The 26,328-nt window shown below is 38.9% G+C and overlaps 1 protein-coding gene across 12 annotated transcripts in view; it reads right to left on the bottom strand.

Annotated features, from left to right (window-relative positions):
• NTRK2 (neurotrophic receptor tyrosine kinase 2) overlaps positions 1-26,328 on the bottom strand; it is a 384,042-nt gene that overhangs the window by 327,916 nt on the left and 29,798 nt on the right. For all 12 annotated transcript variants that reach the window (XM_049711806.1, XM_012538905.3, XM_049711808.1 and 9 more), the window contains 5 exons: positions 24,386-24,460; positions 24,200-24,271; positions 19,721-19,789; positions 16,986-17,140; positions 355-491 (listed from right to left, as the gene is read on the bottom strand). In XM_049711806.1, coding sequence (XP_049567763.1) covers positions 355-491; positions 16,986-17,140; positions 19,721-19,789; positions 24,200-24,271; positions 24,386-24,460 — 508 coding nt within the window. The remainder of the gene's footprint in view (positions 1-354; positions 492-16,985; positions 17,141-19,720; positions 19,790-24,199; positions 24,272-24,385; positions 24,461-26,328) is intronic.

Below are 26,328 nucleotides of genomic sequence, written 5' to 3' on the forward strand. Positions count from 1 at the left end.
ATCAGAAGCTCTTCTATTTCTCTAGATTTCAATTATTTAATGTGTGAAAGTTGATTTAATCCTTGAATTCCTACCTACTTTCCTCCGAGGGAAAAGACCACAAGGAGAGTCACTCACCTTGCTCACAGTGACATGAAAAGCTTACTAGAGACCTACAGACTTTCCAATCTACGGGGTATAAATAACTAAAATGCAACCTGCATTAGTCTTTGTTAAATAAGAATAGATAGAAAGTAAATGCACAGCAAAAACTCATTGTAAATCTCTCTTTAAGTGATTTTCACTAGGTTAATACAATCTCAAGTTCTGAGACACTCTCATCTCTATGAACGCACAGTCAAACACAAGCCTTACCATATGCTTGGAAACCAGATTACCAACATCCCAGTACAAATTCGGAACTGGATCGCCTGCAACACTACAAGTTAATGTGATAGACTTTCCCTCCTCCACAGTGAGGTTAGGTGCAGCCAAATTTGCTGATGGCAAACCTGTGCAGCAAGGAAAGTAAAGGAAGACATATACAGATAGTTAGATGCATTATCAAAGTAACAGCAACAAGCTGAAAACTCTTTCTGCTTTAAACTCAATAATTATTTACTTTCTGAGACTGATTTATGTTGATCTGAAAAGTTGCCAGATTGATGAGCTTTACAGATTTGATGTGAACTAAAAGATATGTGATGAGATCTGAAAATAAATTTTGCACATTTCTTAAAAATATCATTGCAGAGTAACCCTTTATTTTTAAAAACCCCACTAGTTTATAGAGCTATGTCTTCTAGCTCTTGTTCTGTTTTACTGTTATCAATCCAGTTGTTGCACATAAATAGTCATTTGATCTGTAGATCATCTTACTTTTCCCTCAGTTTTCCTCTCTTCCATTCTTTATAGTCAAGGACAAAAGTGTGGGAGGCATCTACAATTTTTGCATAAATCCACTTTTTGCATTAAATAACTCATAAATCTAACTTACTACCAGAACTAGATTTTGAAAGAGACAAACTATGATTTTGAAATATAAGTTTAAAAATCAGACCTACATTTTGAAAGAGTCCAACTGTGGAAGTCAGTTTCAAAGCATTTTTCAAAGACATGAAGCTTGAACCATAACAGCATTAGAATGTTTCAAAGCTATATAAATCATAGTTAAATATTATAGGTAAAATTGGTCACCCTATCTATGATATGATGAAAAAAGTTTTATGGATCGTTATTCCAATGAAAAGTTCTTTTTTGGAAAAACCTTGAGAAAGTATTTGTTATAGGATGAAATTCTGATGCTTATAAACATTTAATATTTCAGGACAGCATCATTTTTATACTTTGATATTTCAAAAGCTGGCTCTTCTTTATTAATGTTATCACTTCATTAAACTATTACACCATTTGGAGGTTTATACTGTTTTGTTTGTTTGTTTTTGCGGTACGCGGGCCTCTCACTGCTGCGGCCTCTCCCGTTGCGGAGCAAGGCTCCGGACGCGCAGGCTCAGTGGCCATGGCTCACGGGCCCAGTCGCTCCGCGGCACATGGGATCCTCCTGGACCGGGGCACAAACCCGTGTCCCCTGCATCAGCAGGCGGACTCCCAGCCACTGCACCACCAGGGAAGCCCTATACTGCTTTTAATCATAGTATTTTTAACATGAAGGTGGGTCTCAGAATACATCACGTCCTGCCAGTCAAGCAAGCCCCTCCCTTGGTATCAGAAACTCTGCTTAGGACTATATTCACCCCAACAGCTGTGTTCCATGGAACTATGACCCTCAGGAGGAACCCAGAGGTCAGAAAAGGCAATTGATCTTCAACGGCCATTAAACTGCAATTAATCTGCCCACCTAGTGGTAGCTGACCCGTCATCTTCACCATACTATGCACAAATCCTTCTCTTACAATGCAGTCCTTACTGACAAAGCCATTATTATTTATTACTGAAACTACACTATAGCAAGACTTATACAGTATATGTCTCATGGTATTCCCACCATTGATAGAGGACTTCCCAATAAGATCTGGCTTTCAGTGGCTGGTGTGACTTCTTCAGAGCCCTTCCTTCCTGCCAGCATCCAATAGAGAGCACTGTTATATATTTCACGGGGTTTCAAACAGCCCCCTAATACTCTGAGTTGAACAGGGCAATGAAGTGTATACAAATGATCAAGAGGCACTGCAGTTAACCGGAATGAACACTGGGTCAGGAGTCAGGAACCCTAGACCCTAAATCTGGAACGTACTGTGTGACTTTGGGTGAGTCATTTCTCCTCTCTCAATGTGTTTTCTTCTCTGTAAAATTACACTGTTCAATTAGAAGATCTAGCTCGAAAATTTTTTAGCTCTAATATCTGATGACAACTTCCATGACAATTAAGCTTCCCAATGTAAGAAGCATGCCATGGCAAGATATAAGAAATGGGTTTATTTTTTTTTTTAATCTCCTTGAAGCCAGTGGTATGATCTAGGTGACTTTTTCAAAATATGCATTTTTTTAATCAAAATACATAGTCGCATAGTTTAAAAAGTCTATAATTCTACAAAAAGTATTATATAAAACACTCAAACTACCTCTAAGTTCAGGAACAAGAGAATGATGCCCACTCTCACCACTTTTATTCAACATAGTATTGGAAGTCCTAGCCACAGCAATCCGTCAAGGAAGATAAATAAAATATATCCAAATTGAAAAAGAAGAAGTAGAACTGTCACTGTTTGAAGATGCATGATACTATATGTAGAAAATCCTAAAGATACCACCAAAAAACTACTAGAGCTCATCAATGAATCTGATAAAGTTGCAGGATACAAAATTACTATACAGAAATCTGTTGCATTTCTATACATTATCAATGAACTATCAGAAAAAGAAATTAAGATAAGATTCCATTTACAATTGCATCAAAATAATAAAATACCTAAAAATAAATCTAACTAAGGAGGTAAAAAACCTGTACTTGGAAAACCATAAGACACTGGTGAAAGAAATTGAAGGCATCAGCAAAGATGGAAAGATATATTGTGCTCATGAATTTGAAGAATTAATATTGCTAAAATGACCATACTACCCAAGGTAATCTACAGATTCAGTGCAATCCCTATCAAATTACAAATGTTTTTTTCACAGAACTAGAACATATAATTTTAAAATCTGTATGGAAATACAAGGGACTCCAAATAGCCAAAATAATCTTGAGAAAGAAGAACAAAGCTGGAGGTATCAGGCCGCCTGATTTCAAACTATACTACAAGGTTACAGTAATCAAAAGAGTATGGTACTGGCACCAAAATAGAAACATAGATCAATGGAACTGAATAGAGAGCCCAGGAATGAAGCCACACTTATATGAGCAGTTAATCTACTACAAAGGAGGCAAGAATATATAATGCAGTAAAGACAGCCACTTCAAAAAATGGTATTCAGAGAACTGGACAGCTACATGCAAAAGAATCAAAGCTGGACTACTTTCTCATACCACGAACAAAAATAAGTTCAAAATGGATTAAATATTTAAATGTAGGACCTGAAACCATAAAAATTCCAGAAGGAAGCAAAGGCAGTATACTCTTTGACATTGGTCTTAGTAATGGTTTTTTGGATACGTCTCCTCAGAAAAGTGGGGAAAAAGCAAAAATAAACAAATGTAACTGCAACCAACTTAAAAAACTTTTGCACAGCAAAGGAAACTATCAACAAAATGAAAAGGCTGCCTACTGAACAGGATAAATACTTGCAAACTATATATCTGATAAGGAGTTAGTATGCAAAGTATACAAAGAACTCATTCAACTCCACATTAAAAAAAATCAATTAAAAAATGGGCAGAGGATCTAAATAAACATTTTTCCAAAGAAGACATACAGATAGCCAGCAGGCATGTGAAAAGTGGCTCAACATCACTAATCATCAGGGTACAAACCAAAACACCCTGAGATATCACCTCACACCTTTCAAAATGGCTATTATCAAAAAGACAACAAATGACAAGTGCTGGCAAGGATGTGGAGAAAAGGGAACCCTCATGCACTGGTGGTGGGAATGTAAATTGGTGCAGTCATTATGGAAAACAGTATGGAGATTCCTCAAAAAATTAAAAATAGAACTACATATTATCCAGCAACTCCACTCCTGGGTATTTATCCAAAGAAAACAAAAACACTAATCAGAAAAAATACCTGCACTCCCATGTTCATTTCAGCCTTATTTACAATAGCCAAGATATGGAAGCAACCTAAGTTCCCATCAGTGGATGAATGGATAAAGAAGATGTGGTGTATATATTCAGTGGAATATTAGCCATAAAAAAGAATGAAATCTTGCCATTTGCAACAACATGGATGGACCTAGAGAGTATTATGCTAAATGAAATAAGCAGACAGAGAAAGACAAATACCATATTTCACTTATAGGTGGAATCTAAAAACCAAAACAAATTAACAAACATAACAAAACAGAAACAGAGTTACAGGTACAGAGATCAATCAGGTAGTTGCCAGAGGGGAGAGGGGTGGAGGGAGGAAAGAAATGAGTGAGGGAGATTAAGAGATACAAACTTCCAGTTGCAAAATACACACAGGTATGAAATGTACAGTGAGGAATACAGTCAATAACTATGTAATATCTTTGTACAGTGACATATCATAACTAGGCTTAGCATGGTAATTATTTTGAAATGTACAGAATACTGAATCACTATGTTGTGTACCTGAAACTGAGTGTTGTAGGTCAGTTATACTTCAAAAACAAACAAACAAACAAGCAAACTCATAGAAAAAGAGATCAGATTTGTTGCTACCAGAGGTTGGGGGGTGGGTGGAAGGAGAGGAAGTTAGATGAAGGTAGTCAAAAGGTTCAGACTTCCAGTTATAAGTAAATATTAGAGATATAATGTAGGACACAGGGAAAACTTTTTTCCGTTTCTTTAATTTTGTATCAATATGAGATGATGGATATTCACTAAACCTATTGTGATAATTTCATGATGTATGTAAGTCAAATCATTATGCTATACACCTTAAACTTATACAGTACTGTATGTCAGTTATATATCAATAAAACTGAGAAAATATAAAAACAACTACAAACCCAGGGGAAAAAAAGAAACAAAAATATTCAAACTACTATGTGAGAAATAGTACCCATGTGGCACTATTTCCTATTCCCAGAAGCACTCATTTCACCTCTTTTAACTTCTTTGGGTATTGATCTCTATATCACTAAATATCATGTTTATATTGCTACTTCTTGTTTTTTCTGTTTTAACATTATCTACTGACCTCTCACCCTGGAAGGTGAGAACTAGTCTCATGTTCACACAGAAAGCCAGCTCTCCCCACATGCCCATACCACACTCACACTATTCTGTCTTCATATCTTACCATCTGCTAAGAAGTTTTTTGTTTTTTTGTTTTTTTTTATGGTACGCGGGCCTCTCACTGTTGTGGCCTCTCCCGTTGCGGAGCACAGGCTCCGGACGCGCAGGCTCAGCGGCCATGGCTCACGGGCCCAGCCGCTCCGCAGCATGTGTGATCTTTCCGGACCGGGGCACGGACCCGTGTCGCCTGCATCGGCAGGCAGACTCTCAACCACTGCGCCACCAGGGAAGCCCGCTATGAAGTTTTGTTGTCTAAATGTACAATAAAGTTTACTATAAATACATAAACTCTACAGACAGCTGAACCATTGTGTGTAATAGTTATCATATTTTATCAAATTTAAGACAGCTTTAATTATAGGACACAACACTGTGATATGTACCACTATGAAAGGGGAAAAAAAAATGATGCCAATTCAACTACGCTGTAATGCTTTCTCTCACCACTTAGCTCTCCTATTATTTGGAGGCTGGACCTTCTGGGTGGCCTATCTTTTTCAATCTTTTCTCTCCTATTTTCCATCTTTTTGTCTATTTGCTCTATTTCTGTCATACTTTTAGTTTTTCCAAGGCTTTTTGTTGTTGTTCCTGAATGGTCTTCTATTTTTTTAACACCATGTGTTTGTTTCATGGATGCAATATCTCTGCTGATCTCTAATATCTATGAAATATTAATTATAATTTCTTGTGAATTTTTCTTCTGTCTATATCAACTTTGTATCTGCATTTTTTTTCTTTCTCTCTGTTTCATATTATTTCTTTCATATTATAAACTTTTCTCAAACAGTTGGTGATCCTTGACTGTTCGTTAATTTTTTTTTAATGTAGATTTTATTTTATTTATTTATTTATGTGGTTGCTCTGGGTCTTCGTTGCAGCAGGTGGGCTCCTTATTTGGGGGTCGCTGGATCCTTAGTTGTGGCATGCAAACTCTTAGTTGCGGCATGCCTGTGGGATCTAGTTCCCTGACCAGGGATCGAACCCAGGCTCCCTGCATTGGGAGCGCAGAGTGTTAACCACTCCGCCACCAGGGAAGTCCCTGTTCTTTCATCTTTAAGAATGGGTAATAGAAGCATTGCACATTTATTAACTGTCAGCATCACTAGGGCAGTATTACTGGCCTCTGTAATGGGTACCACCTGGTGTCAGTATCATTAAATCCTTCTGGGGATGGGATTGATCAAATTATTCAGATAATTCTCTTCCAGTGTACTGTTTGGAAGAGGAAGAGGCTGGAAACACAGGTTTTCCTGGCTATCAGAACGCAGAACGCTCCTATGAAACTTTTTGACGAAATGACATAAAGTAAAGAAGTAATTACCTCAGGACACCTCCTTCTAACAGATGCACAGAATAAATCAAAATAAAGCACAGATTCTCACAGACACAGTCAAAGCTATGGTGGCGTGACGATGAGATGCTGAGTGTAGCTCCCAGGAAGGAGCTTAGTGGTGCCCCCTCCCTGCTTGGGATGTGCGCTGCCTCTAAAGAGCTCCAAGTAAAACAAATGCTGAACGCTATTTTTGCTTTTCACCTTTTTTAGGAGAAGCAAAAATCCTCTTCCGATTGCTTTCAGAAAAGCAAAGTGGTGTAAAGAAAACTTCCAAAAATTGGAGGATACCTGTGTCAAAACTCAGTTGTCTGTAAATCCATCATCCTCTCTACGGCTCTCACAGCCTCAGCTCTACCTGGAATTCCTCTGGGCCTTTGTTTTATCCTCTTTAGAGAACAAACTTCCAGTTTTTACACCTGAGATGTATGGAACAAAAATCTTTCAACCACTCTCCTGTGTTTGGTGTTACCTGTTCTCTCACTTCCTGAGCCTTGCAGTAGTTCTGCAATATACACCAAGCTTTCCTCTTGGCTTTCCCCATTGCCCCCTTGGTAACCAGCATTCTCAGCCTTTAAGTCAGTCACTACTCATCCATCTACTTTCCAATGGCAACTGCAGAAACACAAAGCTGTGTTGACTCCTCTCCCGTTCTCTTGTATTTATAGATTTATCTGGCTGAATCTGGAGAAACCATGGAGCCAGGGCTTGCCATGGTGCTTGCTCTTGAGGTATGAGCTCCCCCACCAGCAGACTCCACCAATGGATCTTGGTGACACCCTTCCTGGCACCTCGAATATAAACCGATGGTGTAAACGTCCACCTTTTATAAATGTATCTAAAAGTGTGGAAATTCTAAGCAGAAAAGAAGTTAAAATAAACAGAGTCTCAGCAGAGAATGCTATGCTGTAATCTTAATCTCCCCTGTAAAATCTAATGTCGTTTATTTTTTCCTGCAAGCCTAAATTTACATGATTAATATCTCTAAAAACGTCTGCTTAATTATAGTACTAGCAATAACATCTATGGGGCATTCACTGAACCAGAAACTCCTGTCTAGTACTTTACATTTTTGTTTCATTTAATTTAATCCTTACAACCAAGCTTGAAGTTAAGTATTTATCTTCATTTAATTAATAAAGAATGTGAGTTTTGGAAAAGTCCAGTACATCTTCCAAAGTTGCCCAACTACCTAGGAACTGAACTCAAAGATCAAGATGTTCACCACTACAATAGACTACCTTTCCCAGACTGTAATATCCATTTTAGCACAGACTATAAATACCAATACATATCCATAATCTAGGAATTTGGTTCATTAAAAAAAAAATTACGTGTCTATCTGTGAGAGAAGAGTAAGTCTCCTTTATTTATAGAGAAATTGTATCACCCTGTCATAGCGGTTTCCAAAGGAATCTGTGCAAAATTGGCCAAGTCTAGATCTTTTAAATGTAAAGTCTTCCACAAATGAGTAAGCATCTGACTCACGTTAATTCTACAGCATTAATAGGCTGGCCAAAGATTCAATAATGGAAAAAACAATCTGTACTTGAAATACCACTTGAGGTTTAATTAGCACAATAAAAATGAATTGGGAAGCATGAATAGCCAAGGCAGGATAAACCATGTGCCAGGCACTACTTCCTGGCTTAATAAGATTTGAAATCAGCACAAGTACAGAGCAAAGCTCAGCAATGTCTCCAAGAGCTTCTAGCACTATGGTAATGGGATCCTGACTTAAGTGTCAGGGCTGTCCTCCTTTACACGCCGGGAAACCTCGCTGGAGATCAGAGAAGACCAGCTGCCCGGACAGACAGACACCTCTGAGGCATGGAAGAGCCCAGTAAAGGATGCAGCTGATCAGTGTATTGGTTAAGGCCCTAGACAGACAGATGTGGGTTAAAGCCAACCCCTACTCATTAGATGTTTACTCATGATGCTTGGTAAGCTTTCATTTCTTCAACTGGAAATAAGGATACTAATGACATCTACTTTCTAGAGCTTTTAGGATGCCTAATAAGATAATATGGAAAATATTTCAGATGAGGTCTAGTGCATATTAAGTCCTTAATAAACGTTAGCTATTAATGTTATTATCAATATCAATATGGATATTTAGCTTTAAATATATTTTACATCTGAATTTATACATGTGTATATCTGATATTCTGTCAAATGACTTCAAGTAAAAATAGCAAAGCCATAACATGATATCACAAAGAAATGGTATGTACTCAAACAACCTTGAGGACCATAAGATCAATGGAAGTTAAATGGTTCTTTTCGAGCAGGAATTCTTAGAGCTTTTAACATAGTAATGTGCACAGTGAACGTCCAGAGTTACAGAATTTTCTATATTTTTTTCTTTAACCTTGGGTTTTTCTTTTTCCTACACAGAGCATCTCAAGGAATTAGAGTTGCACAGAACATAGAGTGGGGAAAGTTTGGTGGACTAGATGATTGCTCAGGCTCCTGTCAGGTGTAAGAATAATAGTTGTAAAAGCAAAAACCCAACGAATAGTCCAACACCCATTGTCTAAACCCTTGCTACTCAAAGTGTGATCTATGGAACAAGGGGGTTGTTAGAATGTGGACTCTCAGGCCCCAACCCAGACCTGCTGGAAAAGAATCAATATTTTTAACAAGATCTGCTGGTGATTCATATGCACGTTAAAGTTTGGGAAGCCCTGGTCTAAAGACAGTCAGCCTTTTCACTGAATGATTGATGATTTTCTGCTGAGGTCTACTGGCTGGTATGTCCTTTCCAACCATACTCAGGTGAACAGCCACTGACACTGCTCCATCCACTGATGCACACTTCTTGAAAGTTGACCATATTGACTAGGCCCTTTGATCACTAATTCAAAGTATGCACGTTCTCACTTCCTAATAATTGAGGAAAACTAACCTCTAAACTTTTTGAAATATTAACTTGGCTTTGCAATAAATGAGATGGGTCAAGTTTGGGTTTTATTTTTCAATATCCACCTGTAGGCCTGAGTTGTGTTCTTTTTCACCTCATTTTAGTAAGCCTAAGCTCTGTTCATTTCTTATTGGATCATCACTCCATGGGTATAAAAATATTCAAGTAAATTATGATTTTTGTCAGCTCTCTGTCTTCTCTCCACTCACTTTCTCTCTTCTTGGGAAGAAATATCTTCCCATTTTTGTGTCCCCTAAACATACATATTTCACAACCAGGAATGAAGCCAGAATGAGCCTGACCTATTTAGAAGTGGCTGCCTTACACCTGGTTGCAAAAATGACAGAAAATTAGCAAAGTGACTTTCCCAGCTCAAATGGGAAACTGTGCTTCTAGGCTTGTGTGAGCCATGTCATGACAGTGACAGCAACCACAAAACTTCTAAACACAAAAATCTGAATAGCCGCTGACAGGTTAGAAAACCTGCTTTATTTGCCTTTCTAAAAAGACAAAGAAAAGCACTGGTCCACTGTGTGGCTTGCTGTGTTTTAGTGGGTAAAACCTGATCTCTAATAAAAGGAAGCAAAGCAGTAAACTAGACTTTGTATTTGCTTTTCAGAAAAAAAAAAAAATCAAGCCAGCTAAGATGCTAGGAAAACAATGTTTTTTACCAATCTAATTTATACATGGAGTATTAATACAGCATTTCATTTTAATCTTCTGTGAATGCTAACAAAATAGAATTACTATCCTATTTTCCTAGTTTAAAACAAAAGAAGCAGTATGTACAAATATGCTAAACAGACATGCATACTACAAATTATAGTGGAAACCAAAAGTAAATCTTAAAAATAAATCATTCAAATCAGTTTATCTCAAGGAAACAGGCCTCTCCTCCTGGGCACCTGTGAACCGACCTTTCCCAACATAAATAATATTTTGTCAATGTGTTGTAAGGAGGCTCTACACTAAAAGTTTGAAGGTTGGAAAAATGGAAAATTGAAATTGCCATTATCAATAAAGAAACCAAGGGCAAAGCTGATTTCAATCCATGGGACCATTAAGAGTGTTTTATATAGTAACTACACTCAACCCTCAACTGAATTACCATCTTCACTGTGGGGCTAGCATGTTCTACGGTAGCTAGTTACCAGTAAAATGGGTTGAGGGATTGTTTTGATTTGACCCAAAAGAATACTGCCTTTTAAATATATTTGTTGTCTGCTTAGAACAGAGCATATCATCCACTATTAACACTTCCTGAAGAAACTCTCTTCCAGAGATTTAAATCATAATTATAGTACAAAAAAATTAAAGTATAAAGTACACTGTTCTTTAATAATGCCATCCAGCCAGGGGAAAAGATTGAAAGGTTTGTATTGCAAACCTAACTACTGAAGATCAACCAAATGTACAGGAATTAAGTACAAGAATTTAGAATATACAATGTTATAAATAATGTCATTGAAAAACACTAAAAGAAGTAGCAGGAACACTTTTATCTGGAGTGATAAATCAGCACAATCTGGAAAAATAACTATTCTTCACTAACACTTGTGTAATTCAGTTTCTGTCTTCAGAACCACTGCTCATAGCACCCCTTTTTTTCTGATTAATGTGGAAATTTTACATGAATATGTTTTGTTGCCTGGTAATTAACAAAGTTTTTCTAAGGTTAAAAAGGACCTGGTGGAGAAACAGACCACAACATGTTTCACAGCATGAATAAATTTACAGTAATTCACAGCAGGAGGGGCTGTTAGAAAAATATTGTGAGACATTTTGACTGTGCTGTTAATGGGATCGGGAATGGCACAGTTAAACTTCCCAGCCCTGCCTACCATGCTCGCTCAATCGCTAACGGCAGAGGAAAAAGAAGCAAGGAGATTCTTTCAAAATGCAATGATGACAGACATTTCAAAGGGAACTACGAAGTGCTAAAATACGGAATAATTTGGCTAGAATAATATAAATGTTTCAGTTATTTTTACTTAACTGAAATATCTGCACCATTATATCAAAAATCTGTTTCAATCTGATCATTAATATAATGTGGATCATGCATTTATTAATTGATCAATTCAGCAAACATTAATCAAATGACTGTTATGTTCAGGGGATACATCAGGCACCATGGAGGAGATATTTTTGCTTATAAAATGTAGAGAATTTGTTCATCATATAATGCTTACATGATGAAATACTAAAAGAGGAATTTTTTAAAGAAAGTCCACCTCATAAAGGAATGAAATCCCAATAGCTCTTTTTTATGGAAATTAAAATATTACCAGTTGCAAACCAAATACAATGGCCGTAGTTACTGGCAAATTGTTGGGTTTACAGTGATGAAATACACAAGACCATACTCTTATGAGTTACTTTTTGAGTTAGCTAACAAGCTTTATAAAGAAAAAAAAAAAAAAGTGGAAGTACAATGAACTCCGTGAATCTGTGACTTAAACACAACAGGTATATTTTAAAAGTTTGCTGAGGGTGAGACCTAAAAGAAAAGCCAACTGACCGTGAATCCATGTTTTAAACAAGACATCTAACTTGAAGACTTGGGGATATTATCCAACTTCTCCAACATGGAATTTGAGAGACAGAATTTAAATTCAACAATGTAGCATAATTTACTGCTCAATCTGCCTAACTTCTCTTAAAGAACCAAAGTTGGGAAACCATCAAGAGGAAAATTAATACATGACTAAGACCCAAACTGAAGGCTCCCCCTCTCATCTCAAATCTCTAGAAATTAGGTTCATTTTTTAAAAAATCCAGAACCACGTTGGAAAATCAGAAGGTATAACTGTTGGTGGATAAGAACAATGAGAAACTCCTGAACAAGAGAAAGTGGGGAAATTAAATGAAAGAAAAACAGCACAGTTCCCAACAGACACATGAGTATGTGCCACACAAAACAGGGAAGCTGCTGGGCTGACCTGAGACTAGGGGTGGACGGCAGGGCAGAGTGGGGCCTCCCCTCCACTAAGCCACCGGGTCACTGGTTAAGAAAACAAGTAGAAGCACAGAGGAATAAACTTTCCACATCCTACCTTTGCCCTCCCACCTCAGGCACAGCATCCAACAACTGCTGCAGCTGCCCCCAAGTAGAAGCAATGAGTGTGGGAAGTTTACAGGAGAAAGTCAGTCATGCTAGGTACCCTAGAGATATGGTGAACCCCAGTATGGAAAAGCGTATTTCAGTCACTAAAAAAAAAAAAGTCACTAGAGATTTCAGAAATTAAAAATCAACTGGCAGAAGGGAAAATTCAGTAGCTGGAGAAATAGCTGAAGGGCAAAGTAGTGAGTAAACAATTCTCCCATTATGCAGCACAAAAGGACAAGCAGATGGAAAGTATTACAGGAAGGGTGAGAGGTATGGAGAGAGGAGCCTGAAGTGTAAATAACCATCTAAATAAATTAGAAAATTCTTCCAGAACTGAAGATGTGAACACTCATATTGAAAAGGTTCACTGCATGTCAAACAAAATAAAATTTTAAGCATGTACACATGCCTAGTTACAGTGTAGTAAAATTTAAGAATAACACGGATAAGAAGAAAATCCTAAAAGCTTCTAGAGAAAAAGAAAAGCATAGGTTACCTATCAAGAAATAAGCATCAGACTGGCCTCGGGCTTCTCATCAGCAACAATGAACACACAGAGAACGTGGTATAATATCTGCAAAATTCTAAGAGGAAGTCATCTGGAGTCTAGAATTTTACACTCAGCCAATTCCAATGAGAAGAAAAAATACAGGCTGCTTTTGCACTGGGCAAGAACGTGAATTTTATTTTTTTAATTTCTCTGAAAGAAATATTAGAAGATATACTCCAGCAAAAAGAAAAACCACTCCAAGAGGAAGTAGTGGAATACAAAAATCAACGATATAAAAAGAAACAGTAAATCCTCAAAAACATCAAGTAACAGTCTAAAAATAAAATCTCATTACTTGAATTAGCTCTATGTGTGTTAAATAAATTTAATTAATTAATTTTAAAAAGTAAATAAATAAAAAATAAAATCTCAGATGATAACAATCAGAGAAGGGAGGAGAAAGTAAAGGGACGTAAAAGTATCTTTTCTAATCTTGTTGGGGGTTCTTTCTAGATACTTACAGAAAATATGTTTAAATATGTGTGGTAAATATTTTGGCACTGGGCTTCCCTGGTGGCACAGTGGTTGAGAATCTGCCTGCTAATGCAGGGGACACGGGTTCGAGCCCTGGTCTGGGAGGATCCCACATGCTGCGGAGCAACTAGTTCCGTGAGCCACAACTACTGAGCCTGCGTGTCTGGAGCCTGTGCTCCGCAACGAGAGGCCGCGATAGTGAGAGGCCCGTGCACTGCGATGAAGAGTGGCCCCTGCTTGCCACAACTAGAGATAGCCCTCGCACAGAAACGAAGACCCAACACAGCAAAAATAAAAATAAAATTAATAAAATCCTACCCCCAACATCTTCTTAAAAAAAAAATTTTGGCACTGTATATTTACAAACAGAGAAACATAATTTATAACTTTCGAACAATTAAGAAAAAATAAAACAAAGAACACTGTCAGTGGAAGAAAAGGAAGGAAAAGGAATAACCTTGTAGAAAAATAGACAAAAGGTATAAATAGGCCATTCAAGGAAGAATAATCACAATGTCTAATAAACATAGAAGATACTCAATAGCAACCAGGAAAGTGCAAACTAAAAAGCAATGACATACTGTGTTTTAGAGATACAAAAAATAAGAAGTTTGCTAATATCGAGGTATACTTTGCTGGGGTGGCTATAAATTGGTACAACCACTTTTTAATGTGCAAACCATATTAACCAAAAATTCTGCTTCCCGCTATGTACTCTAGAAAAATCTTTGCATCTGTATGTATGTACAAAGATCATGTATAAGGAGGCTGGTTGAAACACTTTTGTAGTAAAATGGGAAATGCCCATCAATATGGAAGATTTAACATAATCAAGGTATATTCTACTGTGAATAACACACAATGATTAAAAAGATAGGATAGATCGATGCCTTCTGACCTGAAATGGTCACAAACAAGTAAAGATAAGCTTTATGTGTAAATGTAGAAATTATTTTTGCAACAAAATGTATCAATAGTGTGTGTGCATTTATAAATAAGTAAAAAACACTGGGAAAGAAAATAAAAATTAGCAGAGAAAGAACAAGACAGTTTAAGAACACAAAAAAGTAAGTCTAGGGCTTCCCTGGTGGCGCAGTGGTTGAGAGTCCGCCTGCCGATGCAGGGGACACGGGTTCGTGCCCCGGTCTGGGAAGATCCCACATGCCGCGGAGCGGCTGGGCCCGTGAGCCATGGCCGCTGAGCCTGCGCGTCCGGAGCCTGTGCTCCGCAACGGGAGAGGCCACAACAGTGAGAGGCCCGCCTAACGCAAAAAAAAAAAAAAAAAAAAAAAAAGTAAGTCTATCAGTTCACCTTTTCTAATGTTGCTTTCTGAAAAGCATTGCTGACCCTGAAATTACCATAAATGTAATCATTCAATCCTAATCAATCAAACACATGCCCTCTGACAGTGGATTCAAAGCCTCACTCTCATACACACAGTTCATTGACAAATTCGTAGGAAACAAATTTTAAAACACTGAAAATTGACAAAGTGGTCAGGAAAAATTAGAACCAGCTCACTCCTACCCCTCCCCTGCTCCAGTCACAGCGGTCTATCAACAGCACATTAGGTGGGTACATTACAGGAATGCTGTCAAGACAATATGGCCAAAAATTAAAATTAAAAAAAAAAGAGAATTGGTTTCAGGCAAGGGCAAAGCAGACGTCTATTAAGAGGCCTTTTGTGAAATCAGAGCAGGAGTCAGATGCTTTCTCTTTTTTCCTCTCAGTGGTTGCTGAAACAATGTGGCCACACAGCCATGGGGATCTGGGAGCTGGCCAAGCAGCCAGGTGACTCAACATTGAATTTCTTGTCCCTCTGGGCAATTTCTCTCAGCGGTACAAATTTATACCAGAACAGAGAACAGTTATCCTCTTATCAATCAGGAAAAGATAGATATTAAAAAAATTTTTTTAATACTGGCTAATAATGAAAGTCAAGGGAAGCTGACAAGGGAACAAAGCTTAATTCCCCCATTATGAAACCAAAGGGCTCTCGTTACAACAAAAATCTGTGGGAAGAGTAACTGCTGTCTTCTAAGACCCTGCAGGGGAAGAAACAAACACTTATCACTCCTTTATTACACTCTCATTAAAAATGAGCAGCAGCTAGGGGGGCTTCCCTGGTGGCGCAGTGGTTGAGAGTCTGCCTGCCGATGCAGGGGACACGGGTTCGTGCCCCGGTCCGGGAGGATCCCACATGCCACGGAGTGGCTGGGCCCGTGAGCCATGGCCGCTGAGCCTGCGCATCCGGAGCCTGTGCTCCGCAACAGGAGAGGCCACAACAGTGAGAGACCTACGTATCGCAAAAAAAAAAAAAAAAAAAAGAGCATCAGCTATATTTTCCTTAAATAAAAATTGACTCCAAACAACAGGATCCTCTGAAAACAAAGACCTGGAAGTTCATGATTAATATACAGATTCCTCTCGAGCAAGAACCAGGTGCTATGTGGCTCTCTGCTGTGTCACCAGCCACTAGGCGAGAAGATCACATTTAATTGTTAACTGATTGACTGCTTGACTGATTAAAATTTCAACTCAGGAATAATATGCATATGTGGGTACTGCAGAGGCATGTCCCAAGAGCCCTTAGCAGTAAAATCCTAACCAGAACACTTGGATTTTCCCTTCTTGTAAACACACTGGCATTCACAGAGCTGTTAATTTTATCATATGATGCCCTTTTAAATTCTGGAGATTGTAAACCCAGAAATGGGGGAAAGCAAGTCAAAGGGCGGATTTGTGGTGCCCCATCAAGATACACTGACATCCGGCAACAGGGCAAGTGTGAGGGAATGTTCTGGATTGAGCTGCATGTTCTTGTGCTGCCAGGACACTTGATCCCCCTGAGATCCTTCCTCTGCATGGCCTAGGTGCCAACCAACTATATCTGTGGCCAGTGAAGTACCACACTCTCAGCCAATACTTTTTGGATGAATAGTTGGATGGATGAACAAACGAACAAAGAAACAAAGGAATAAACAGTGTATTTTTTTCTCTGTGCACTTTAAAGTCAACCATTCAGAATTAATATTCTACTGGCAAAGAACACTCAGCAAAGTTTCTCCCAGCTGATTTCTCTACACTGCACACGAAAGTGGCCCAACTCAGTGGAGATATCAACAGCATACATATAAAATCCAGGTAGTGGTAACCTTCCCAGACTCTCTACCACACCCAGGGAATTAGAATAATTAATAGCAAGTAGAACTTATTGATTTAAAAGTAAATTACCACAATGGGATATCTGCAGGTTTGCCAGGGAAATATTCTTGCTGTTTTCATCGAGGCAGTACAAGTCCTGAGTTTCTGGACTGGGTTTAGTCTCCTGAAGAGTCTTAATCCACATAATGTCGCAGGAGCATGTAAATGGGTTGCCCACCAGGATCCTACATGGAACAAAAATGAAATCCAGTCAGCCTTCTCTTTTTCAGTTTTAGCTACAGAAGTGTTTATGAAGCACTAACAGCATTATGAATTTCTTCTAGCCGGCTATCTTTGGAAGTCATACTCATCTTTATAGCATAACGGTACTTATTATTCATTCATTTATCTGATACTTACTGATCTTCTGCTATGTGCAAACACCCCTGTAGAGGCTAAAGGATGCAAAGTGATGTGAGACCTTTCGGACCCATAGGGAAACAAGGTAGGAACAGAAATAACTATAATATAGGATAGAAAAAGATGTCTCAAAAGATGGGGGAAAATAAGATACCGTAACAAATTTATCACAGATATTATACAGTTATGAAGATCTTAAGTGAAGAAGCCAACGTTAAGTTTTCGGGAACACTAACATACTTATGTCTAACCAGGCTAGAGATTCAAGTGTTATCGCTTAATAAGTTCGAACTTCAGTAGAGTGCAGAGCAATTTCATCTGAATTGAAAACGAGACTGTGAATACAAGGCTAAGACTAAAGTGTGAGAGCCAGGAGGGTTTCCGAGAGCAAGTGCAACCGAGGTCCAGACTGAGCTACTTAGCCCATTGTGGGAGGGTCTGCAAAGAGAAAGTCACTATTCAGCCATGCTGCCTGGACTCCTGTGGCCTGTGATTGGTCAAGGAGGAAGTAGTCAAGAGGAAAATAAAAACCACAAGAAAAAAAAAATCTTTAAATGCTTATTTATAACACTCAGTGGCCTGTTTAAAATGACTTCCATTTATGGCAATGAGCCTTTAAATGAGGCCATTTAAAATCATTACATAGGCTCTGCCTGGCATTAACCACAATACTTAAGATTTCCATGAGGACAGGACCTGGGCTTTGCAACATCATTTACTCCTGTGGTTTTCTGGTTGGGTTCTAACAATCTCAGGGAATCCCTGGAGACTTTTCCAGGAGTTTCCTTGGAGAAAATGTGGTCCTGGCAGACTCGTTTAATTTGTGTCTGCTTGATTGCCTCCAAATATCCCTCCAACACCAAAATAAGAGTTGAGACTACTAGGTATGGAATATAATGCAGATGATATCCACAATGTTTAAACCCCAACTAATCCAAGAGGTTTCCTGGTGTTCTGAGTCCATGAAAAACTACGAAATCTTTTTTGAAAGCAGGTACGACTGAATCCACAGAAGAGATAAAGAAGCAAAGGGATCTTGAGCTACAAAGACAGCAACGTTCGTCTGACCACACGGCACGGGCAGACAGCTGGCTTCTTCCTCTCACACACTGTACAAACTCCTTTTGCAGCGACTGTTAGAGCGTGTTGTACTTAATTTGTTCAGGCTTCTACCGCTCCCCCTGGATAGCAGAGTCCTGGAGTACAGATACCGTTCTCCTTATATCCCTATGGCCTAGTGCCATGTTAGTTTGATTTGCAACAGGTACACAATTAACATTTGTTGAATGAATTAAATATGCTGCAGGGGTGGTATTGAGACACGTGAATTTGAAATCAGAACTCTAATTTTTAACCCATCAAGAAAATTCTCTGCAATGATGCTCAAAATTTTTACACTGAGTAGCCTACTTTATTGCACATAACTTCCTTAAGTTTTTTATGCGTATCCCTGGGTTAGAAAGCCAGTGCTTCAACTCCCTGAATTAAGTCTCTCCCGAAAGAATTGCCACCATGTAACTCTCATGACTACCTATTAACTTGTTATCGCACTACTAGTGGCATCTTCTAATCTGCACGATTTCCTTGTGAATAGGGGTGGACCCTACAACTCAGGCAACAGATAGTTTTAGCAAAAGCTATTGCCTGGTATTCAAAGGCCTTGTCCATCTGGGCCCACCTCTGACACACAGAGCCTGTGCTTTAAGGTTCTTTGGGTACCTGACCCATAGGAATGTCAACAGTTTATATTTGCTTCACGGTGATAACACAAGAATTAAGCACACTTGGAAATGCTGGCTATTAGTAATCGATACATTTCAATATCTTCCCTATCATTTTTCAGCAAAGGGGATTTGGGGATAAGGATAAATCCTGAATGCAGTGGCAGACCTAGAAGGAAATCTCACAAGGATGGTCGGGTAGGGAGAGGACTGCCTCTCCCCAAATGTTCACTAAGGGAGCGCAGGCACTGTCGTCGGGGTATAAACTGATGAGTTTTGCCCATTGCTGTTTCTCCTTGAATGAGTTTGCTTTCCATTAGTGCCTGGACAGAACAAGGACCAAACAGATGCTATGAGACATGTTGCCGCCTTTTTCACGCAAAACCCTCATCTTTTTCTCATTTTCCCTCCTTTAGAAAACAAGTCTTTTATGTAAAAACAACATTTAAACTCATTATAAATGATATATTACTACTGAGATTTCTTTTCTTTCTTTTTTTTTTTTTACTGCTGAATCATGTTTTCATGGAGGAATAAAAGAACAAATGACCAAAATTTAAGAAGTCATTTTTCATGAGTTTTGATATAAAAATAGACCTGCAGCATCACTTATTTTAAAAAATACGTGATTACACTTTCCTTTGGAAATTTTTTCCCCAAATGCCATACAAAATCATTACTTACAGCTCAGACAAGTCAAGGTGACGAAAATGTTTCCTAGACAATACCGTCAGTTTATTTCTGGTAAAATTGCTGAAAGGAATCAAAAACATTAAATGTGAATTACAAGTGTACATTTCAGGAATAAAGTATTCAAATAGAGTTTTTTTCAAAATGTAATTTTATGTGATCATGGTTCATGCCGTACTTTAGATCCAGTAATCTCTTCCTTTCACCTAGAGTAATACCTTAGTTTTCCCTGCGTCTCCTATAATTCTTGCTTGAGAGTGGGGTTGAGGGGGCCTAATTTTCGTAATGGTTATTTTGAATCTCTTTTTTACCCAAAATTTTCTTTTTCATATTCAGAGCCAACTTATATACCTCCTAGAGATATCTGATCTACTGAACAATTAATAGGGAAATTAAATTAAACTAAGTTAAATTTAAACCATAAACTCACTAGGGGAAAAGATACTTTAAAACTAAAAAGCATCATGAATATTTTGAAATTACACGACACACGAAACTCTGAATATTAACTGAATTTAACACATCCTAATAGGAAAGATAACACCTATTGATTGATAAACTCTGCTGAGATTGTTTATATATGACTTCCAAATAACTAGATAAATTCGTGATGAGAATAACAACAAAATATCAGATAAAACTATGTCAAATTTTATCTGGAAATATTCTAGCAACATATCATTTTAAGATGTGGACCAACCAGACAATGAAAAGATGTCCTATTTGTGACTGAAAAATAATAATGAATTTACTGATGTGTTCCAAATATGTAGTTTTATTCAAGGGAATGGGAGTTTCGGTTTCCAATGATCAGTGCCATGAGACCTTGAGCTGGGAAATTCAGACCCTTAATCCTGGCAGCTGACTCGCTCTGTGAATTTGTTTACCGGTCAAATTTATTTAAAGCGTGTGCAGTGCTTGGTCCTCTAGACGTGTGTTTCATGAGTCACATGAATGTAAAACAAACATCAAATTTTACAAAACAGCTGAGCCCTCAACAGTTTGCCATGAGCCTTTCAGTATCTGATTCCCGTTCAGGAAGGTGAGCACCGGTCTGAGAGTCAGGTAAATACGGGAAATCTGCGGCGACAGCAATCCTAGCCTCACTGAGGCTAGTCTATTGCGTCTGTCTCACCAAATCGTGGGCTGAAGTCTGCTGGTCTGTCTGGCCAGTCTCTTTCACAGAAGGGCTAAAGACCAGGGGGAGCTAATACGTGAACTAAGACTAGTCAGCTGATGGATAAAGAAAATGCCACTTTAGCATCTCATCAATGAAGAAGGCACACGGCCACTCCCAGCTTAATTCTATATTGAGATTTCCTCTCATCCAAACCCCCATCTACAAGAGGGTGCCCTCTTCCTTCTACGCTGGCATCTTCTCTCCTCACGCTGAGTGTAAAGTGCTCACCCACGTGAAAAAATAATCCAGCAGGAAGTTGTAAAATGTGCCCACATAAATCTTTTCTTTTGGAACGTGAATTAAGAATGGGTTTCACTGCAGTATAATACACTGACAAGTCACTCTGCCTGTCTTCACCAGAGCCTGTGAGGCACAAATGTTTTCATCTCCATCAGAAATCCCCATCCTTCTGAAGGGAAAAAAAACAAAAACAGAAACAAAAACCCTATTCTTCCTCCCAAGAAGAAATAGGAGCGAGGAGGCAAAGAAAGAGGACACTCTCATTGTCAAGGTTCCGGGTCGGCTAGCAAGGCCGGCACCGGGGCAGCTGCCCTGTCAGGCTGCTAGCAGCACAGCCCAGAGCAGGGTTACACGCCAAAGAACAAGATGAGTTTTATGAACCATACTTACTATTGGGTCCAAAAGCCAAATGGGAGGAGGAGGGAAGGAAAAAAAAATCAACAGTCCTCTTACTGTTTGATTATAGAACTTTTGCAAAGGAGCTAATTAGCACCTCTGCAAAGTCCCTGGAAAACACAAATACTGGCTTTTCTCACAGTTTCTGGGTTCTCAGGGGCCGGGCAGGAATTAAAGGCACCAAGAAATAAACTCAGGGACCAGTCCTAGGGGTTCTGGACAGTCAGCATGGGAAGCTCAATATGCACAGGTTAGGGGAAGAATGATGAAAGTGACAGACAGGGTCCAGTCTGAATTCCGCTAAAACCCAAAGTGAAACAGATGCTCTTGTGTACATTTTTATTTTATTGGAGAAACTCAGAGAGATAATCATTATATCCCAAGGGTACAGAGAAACAGCCTCTCATACACATTTCTTTATCAGCTCCCTTGCAGCCATGGTGCTGATGTTCAACTAAAGATGCCGTTTACTAAGTGCGGAAATCAGGGAGAACATGCCAGCACCTTCAGTCATAAGCAGAAGTTGAGACCCAGGTCTGGAAAGGCAGACAACTGACTTAATTTCCTCCTCCTTGCCATTCCCTAGAGCCAGCTGCTTAATTTAATTTCTATTTTGGCGATTAGAAGCCTCTTTCATCACGTGAATATCTGAAGCTTACTGACATTGTAACTTCTTTCTAACCGTCTGAATATTAGGCTGACTTCCTACTGGCTTACCATTTGACAATGGTTACAAATACCAGTAATTTTTGCGGTCTGATCAGTAACTGGGCTTCCCAACTATTGGCTTTTAAAGAAGCTGTATAAGATACGTCCATCTCCTTGGTTTCCTATTTTCAAATGACACCTCTTTGGGAGACTGGGACTAATATTTGGCTTTATGTAAGTATGTACAGCACACAGAATACCATTAAAATTATTCTACCGTAAATCAGCCTGAAAAAAATACAAAAGGTGGCTTTGGTTTTCATATAAATAACTTGGAACAAGGAAAGTAGGGAAAATATAAGAGGCATAGCAAAGTCATAAAAAGGTCTATTTCTAAAACAATTAACCATAGCCCACTATATAGACCACTACGTTAGGGGAAGTGATGTAGTAAAACAACCAGTAAAACGTGGTCGTTGAGTAATTCAGGGCTGCAGTCAGCAGTAATGAAAATACCAGAATGTAACCACTGAGGTCATTAATTACACTTAAGTGATTGCATTAGAGCATTTTGCCTTTTTCTTGTGTCCAACTTCTCTCTTGTTTATGCTAGCGAGGCCTACGCGAGACATCAGAATTTGTGCAGACAAACCAACTATGGAGATGTTGCCAAAAAGCCTCTACATGAAATGTGTTAATAAAGTTCCTTGGAGTTTTGTCACCTTTTTGCCAAAAGTTTTATATCTTAATTCTACTGACTTTATTTTTAAATTGACTTCCTCATTAATGCCACCTATGAAATATGAAGTCATTGTACTGGCTTGATGAAATTAAGGTTTTTCATAAGATCCACAGATCTCCATAGAGTGTCCAGGCAATCTGCTCAAAGAGAACGATTTCTTTTACAAACTGGCCTGGAAATCAGTCAGGGAACAGTTCTCCCCAAGAAAAAGAAAGAGGACAAATGTTACGAGAAGGGCTGATTCTCTCATTATATGGAAAACACACTTTATTTTCTGTCCTCTTACTAAAAGAACATAGCCAGGAGTGAGCCCTGAGTCTGCCGCTTTCCATCTGTGGACCTGAGTCTGATTTTGCCCTTATGAAATGGGAATCAAGAAGATCCTCCCTACCAACTGTCAGAAAAATCAAGTGAGATCAACCACGTGAGAGTTCTGTATGTAGATCGTAGTCTATGAAACACATAAGGTATTGCTGCAGAGCATCTGCAAAGCACAAAAGGGCCAATGAATGCAGGCAACCTTCCTGCCACAGAAGTTCCTACTGAAAACTCGGGGTGGAAGGCGCCCATCAGAGCTTAAGGGTGATCCTCTGTTTCATGAAGAAACGTCTCAGGAAGGCCACACCTTACTGACCAACTGCCATCATCTAAGAAGATTTAGCAGCAAACAACCTAAGAGCTCCCACTGTCCGTATTTCCATTTGACTTCAGTTGATATCACCCTGACTTCGGTGGAAGCATTTGCTATTGTTACAGTTGCCTGAACCTCTGGCATGTTCCATGATTGAGTTTTCTCCGCTTCCATCAATCATGACACATAGCTTTTGGGAAAAGAAGGTTCAAAAGAGGATCTGTTGGGGGAGGAAGAGCATTAGCAATTTTTAGTTCCCTAAAAAGGCCAAGGCCAAGTCAGTTTCTTTCAATTCCACTAGTTTGATGTCTTCCAGGGAACATGTCATGATTCCAAGGAAAAGAATCGAGGACGCTGTACCAGGACATAGTTTTCACATCAGACTCCTTGCTGTTGGCCTATTGCTCTGTCCAAGATGGAAATGGCCCAGAAATTCATGAAAGGGAATAAGCAGGCTGTTCTAAGTACCCCTCTAAAGCTATTCAGAAATCAAAGCTAATGCTTCTAAGCTATTGTCAAAGCTACACTAACTTTTTAAAAGGAGGTTTAGAGCTGGAGAAGAAGGAAAAATAAACAGAGGGGGAAAATATTGAATAAGTTGGGTCCTGGGAAGCAAAAGAATCAACCTTTACTTACATGTGCTGTAAGTTGCTGTTTTTCAGAAATGCTTTATGAGCTACAAATTTCAATCCGGAATCCACAATGGTCCTAAGAAAACACATAATTGCATGTATGTTAGAGCTAACAGACAACTGTCCCTCTGACGGTAACAGAGCATAAGAAAAAGTTCTGAGATAAGGTATGCAAGCCCTGAGTACTCACAGGTTTTTCAGTCCCACATAAGCTTCAATATCATCTTCGTTGATGATTTCTAATCTTTTCTGATTTGCAATGTAACTGCAAAAAAAAGCAGAGTGCAAACTAGTAACTCAGAATTCAGGCAGTCCATAAAAAAATGGGTAATTTCCATCCAACCTCACCAGGCTGCTCAAGGCAATCCCTCCCCACCCACCTAGCCCCACCATTTATTTTAAATACAGCAAGGGCAGCAAAACCAAATGAGACTGAGGAGAAACCATGGTTGAGCAGGTTGCATTGTCAATGACAGGATCACCAGGTTTCATTTTCTTTTCTTAAACTTTTATTACTCTTTCAACTAACAAGTTCAGTTTGCCCCTCCACTCAAGGTATCCCCTGTGTATAGAGGTGAAAATAACTTGGAAATGCATCTACTACCTCTCAAAAGCATTTCACCCTTATGGTGACAGCCACAGGGAAGCTGGCATCACCACACAGAGGACAAAACACATCTTTCCTCACATTCCAAGAGAAGCAGTCACTCCCTCCTTTTACCTCCTGAAACACTGAAGAAGATTCCCCTCCCCCTTTCTCTCTCTCCCTCCCTCCCTTCCTTCCAACTCTCTCTTTTCCTGGCCCAGGATCCCCTCGTTCTGCTTTTGTCAGTAATAAAACCAATTTTTCCTTTCAGGAACCACATCTCACAAACCCCACATTGCCCTAGTGCGCTCTCTACAGAAATCTCTTCCCCGTTCACCAAACCCTCAAATACAGGAGTAAACTGGTAACTCTGGCTGCGTGGAGAGTTCTATCCCCTGGATCATGAGGACTGGCTTAGAACTGTGCCTGTGACCTCAACTAGATTAATGAGAAGCTTCCCTTAAATTAAAACATGAATGCCATGACAGAGTCTCTCTTTCTCTGGGATTATAGCTGAAAGATTACATAGGCCTGGGGCTTCTATGAGAAATATTTCCGGCACAAGGAAAGAGAATGTCCAAGTATGCAGTCAGCACACAGGAGGAAAGAGAGCTAAGAGATATAAAGAGAGACAGAACCCTGAAAATGTTACTTGAGCTTTTGGATCCAATCATCTCTGAGGTTAGCTGTCACTAACAGAAGTTTGATCTGAATTTCTGTCACTTGCAACCAATAAAATCCCTGGTAACACAAACACAAAGCTATCAGACCTACTACCGTGGAATTTCCCTGTGCTACAGTTATCTGCGTATCTGTCTATTCACTTTTCTTGATCACGATCTCTTTTTGAAGACAGCTGGATCCTGCTTTATAATTCTTAACATGCACCACAGCATCTAGCAAAGAACCTTGCACAATGTAGGTCTTCAAGGATGATGGATGGATGGATGGATGGATGGATGGATGGATGGATGGGCAACACCTGGAGTTCCAAAGGCACTCGAGGAAGTTGTATTAGGATGGATTTTCCCCTTTCTTCTTCAAAAAATTTAAGATACATAACATTCCAATTAAGACACTGAAAACAAATATGTAGCTCTACTGTTAACAACATGAATTAAAATGAAAACAATAGTAACCAATGAGGGAGGAGATACAGCATCTACAGATTCCTTCTACCCAATCCAAAAGAAGGAAAAAAAATAGATGTCAAAATACATGGTAAGTATTGGGGCACCCATTTTTAGAAAATATATTTTAGAAATAAAGCAAAATAAGTAAATGCTCTGAGGGAACAAAATTACACCAAAGATAAATAATTTTAAAAGGACCCACATAAACATTGCCCCTGTTACATAAAAAAAAACGTCCAAGATCGAAGGGCATCTTCTGCTCAAAGATCTTGGTTCTCAAACAACAATTTTCAACATTAAGAGTTTTTACGAAATGTTTCAAAATTATCACACATTTTTCCAAGATTTTCAATCCACTAACATTTTCAGTAGAAACCACAGTGATCTCCCTCTTCTAAATTGTCTCCCAATAAG

The sequence above is a fragment of the Orcinus orca genome, chromosome 6 (genome assembly GCF_937001465.1).
Source record: "Orcinus orca chromosome 6, mOrcOrc1.1, whole genome shotgun sequence".
Classification (NCBI taxonomy): Eukaryota; Metazoa; Chordata; class Mammalia; order Artiodactyla; family Delphinidae; genus Orcinus; species Orcinus orca.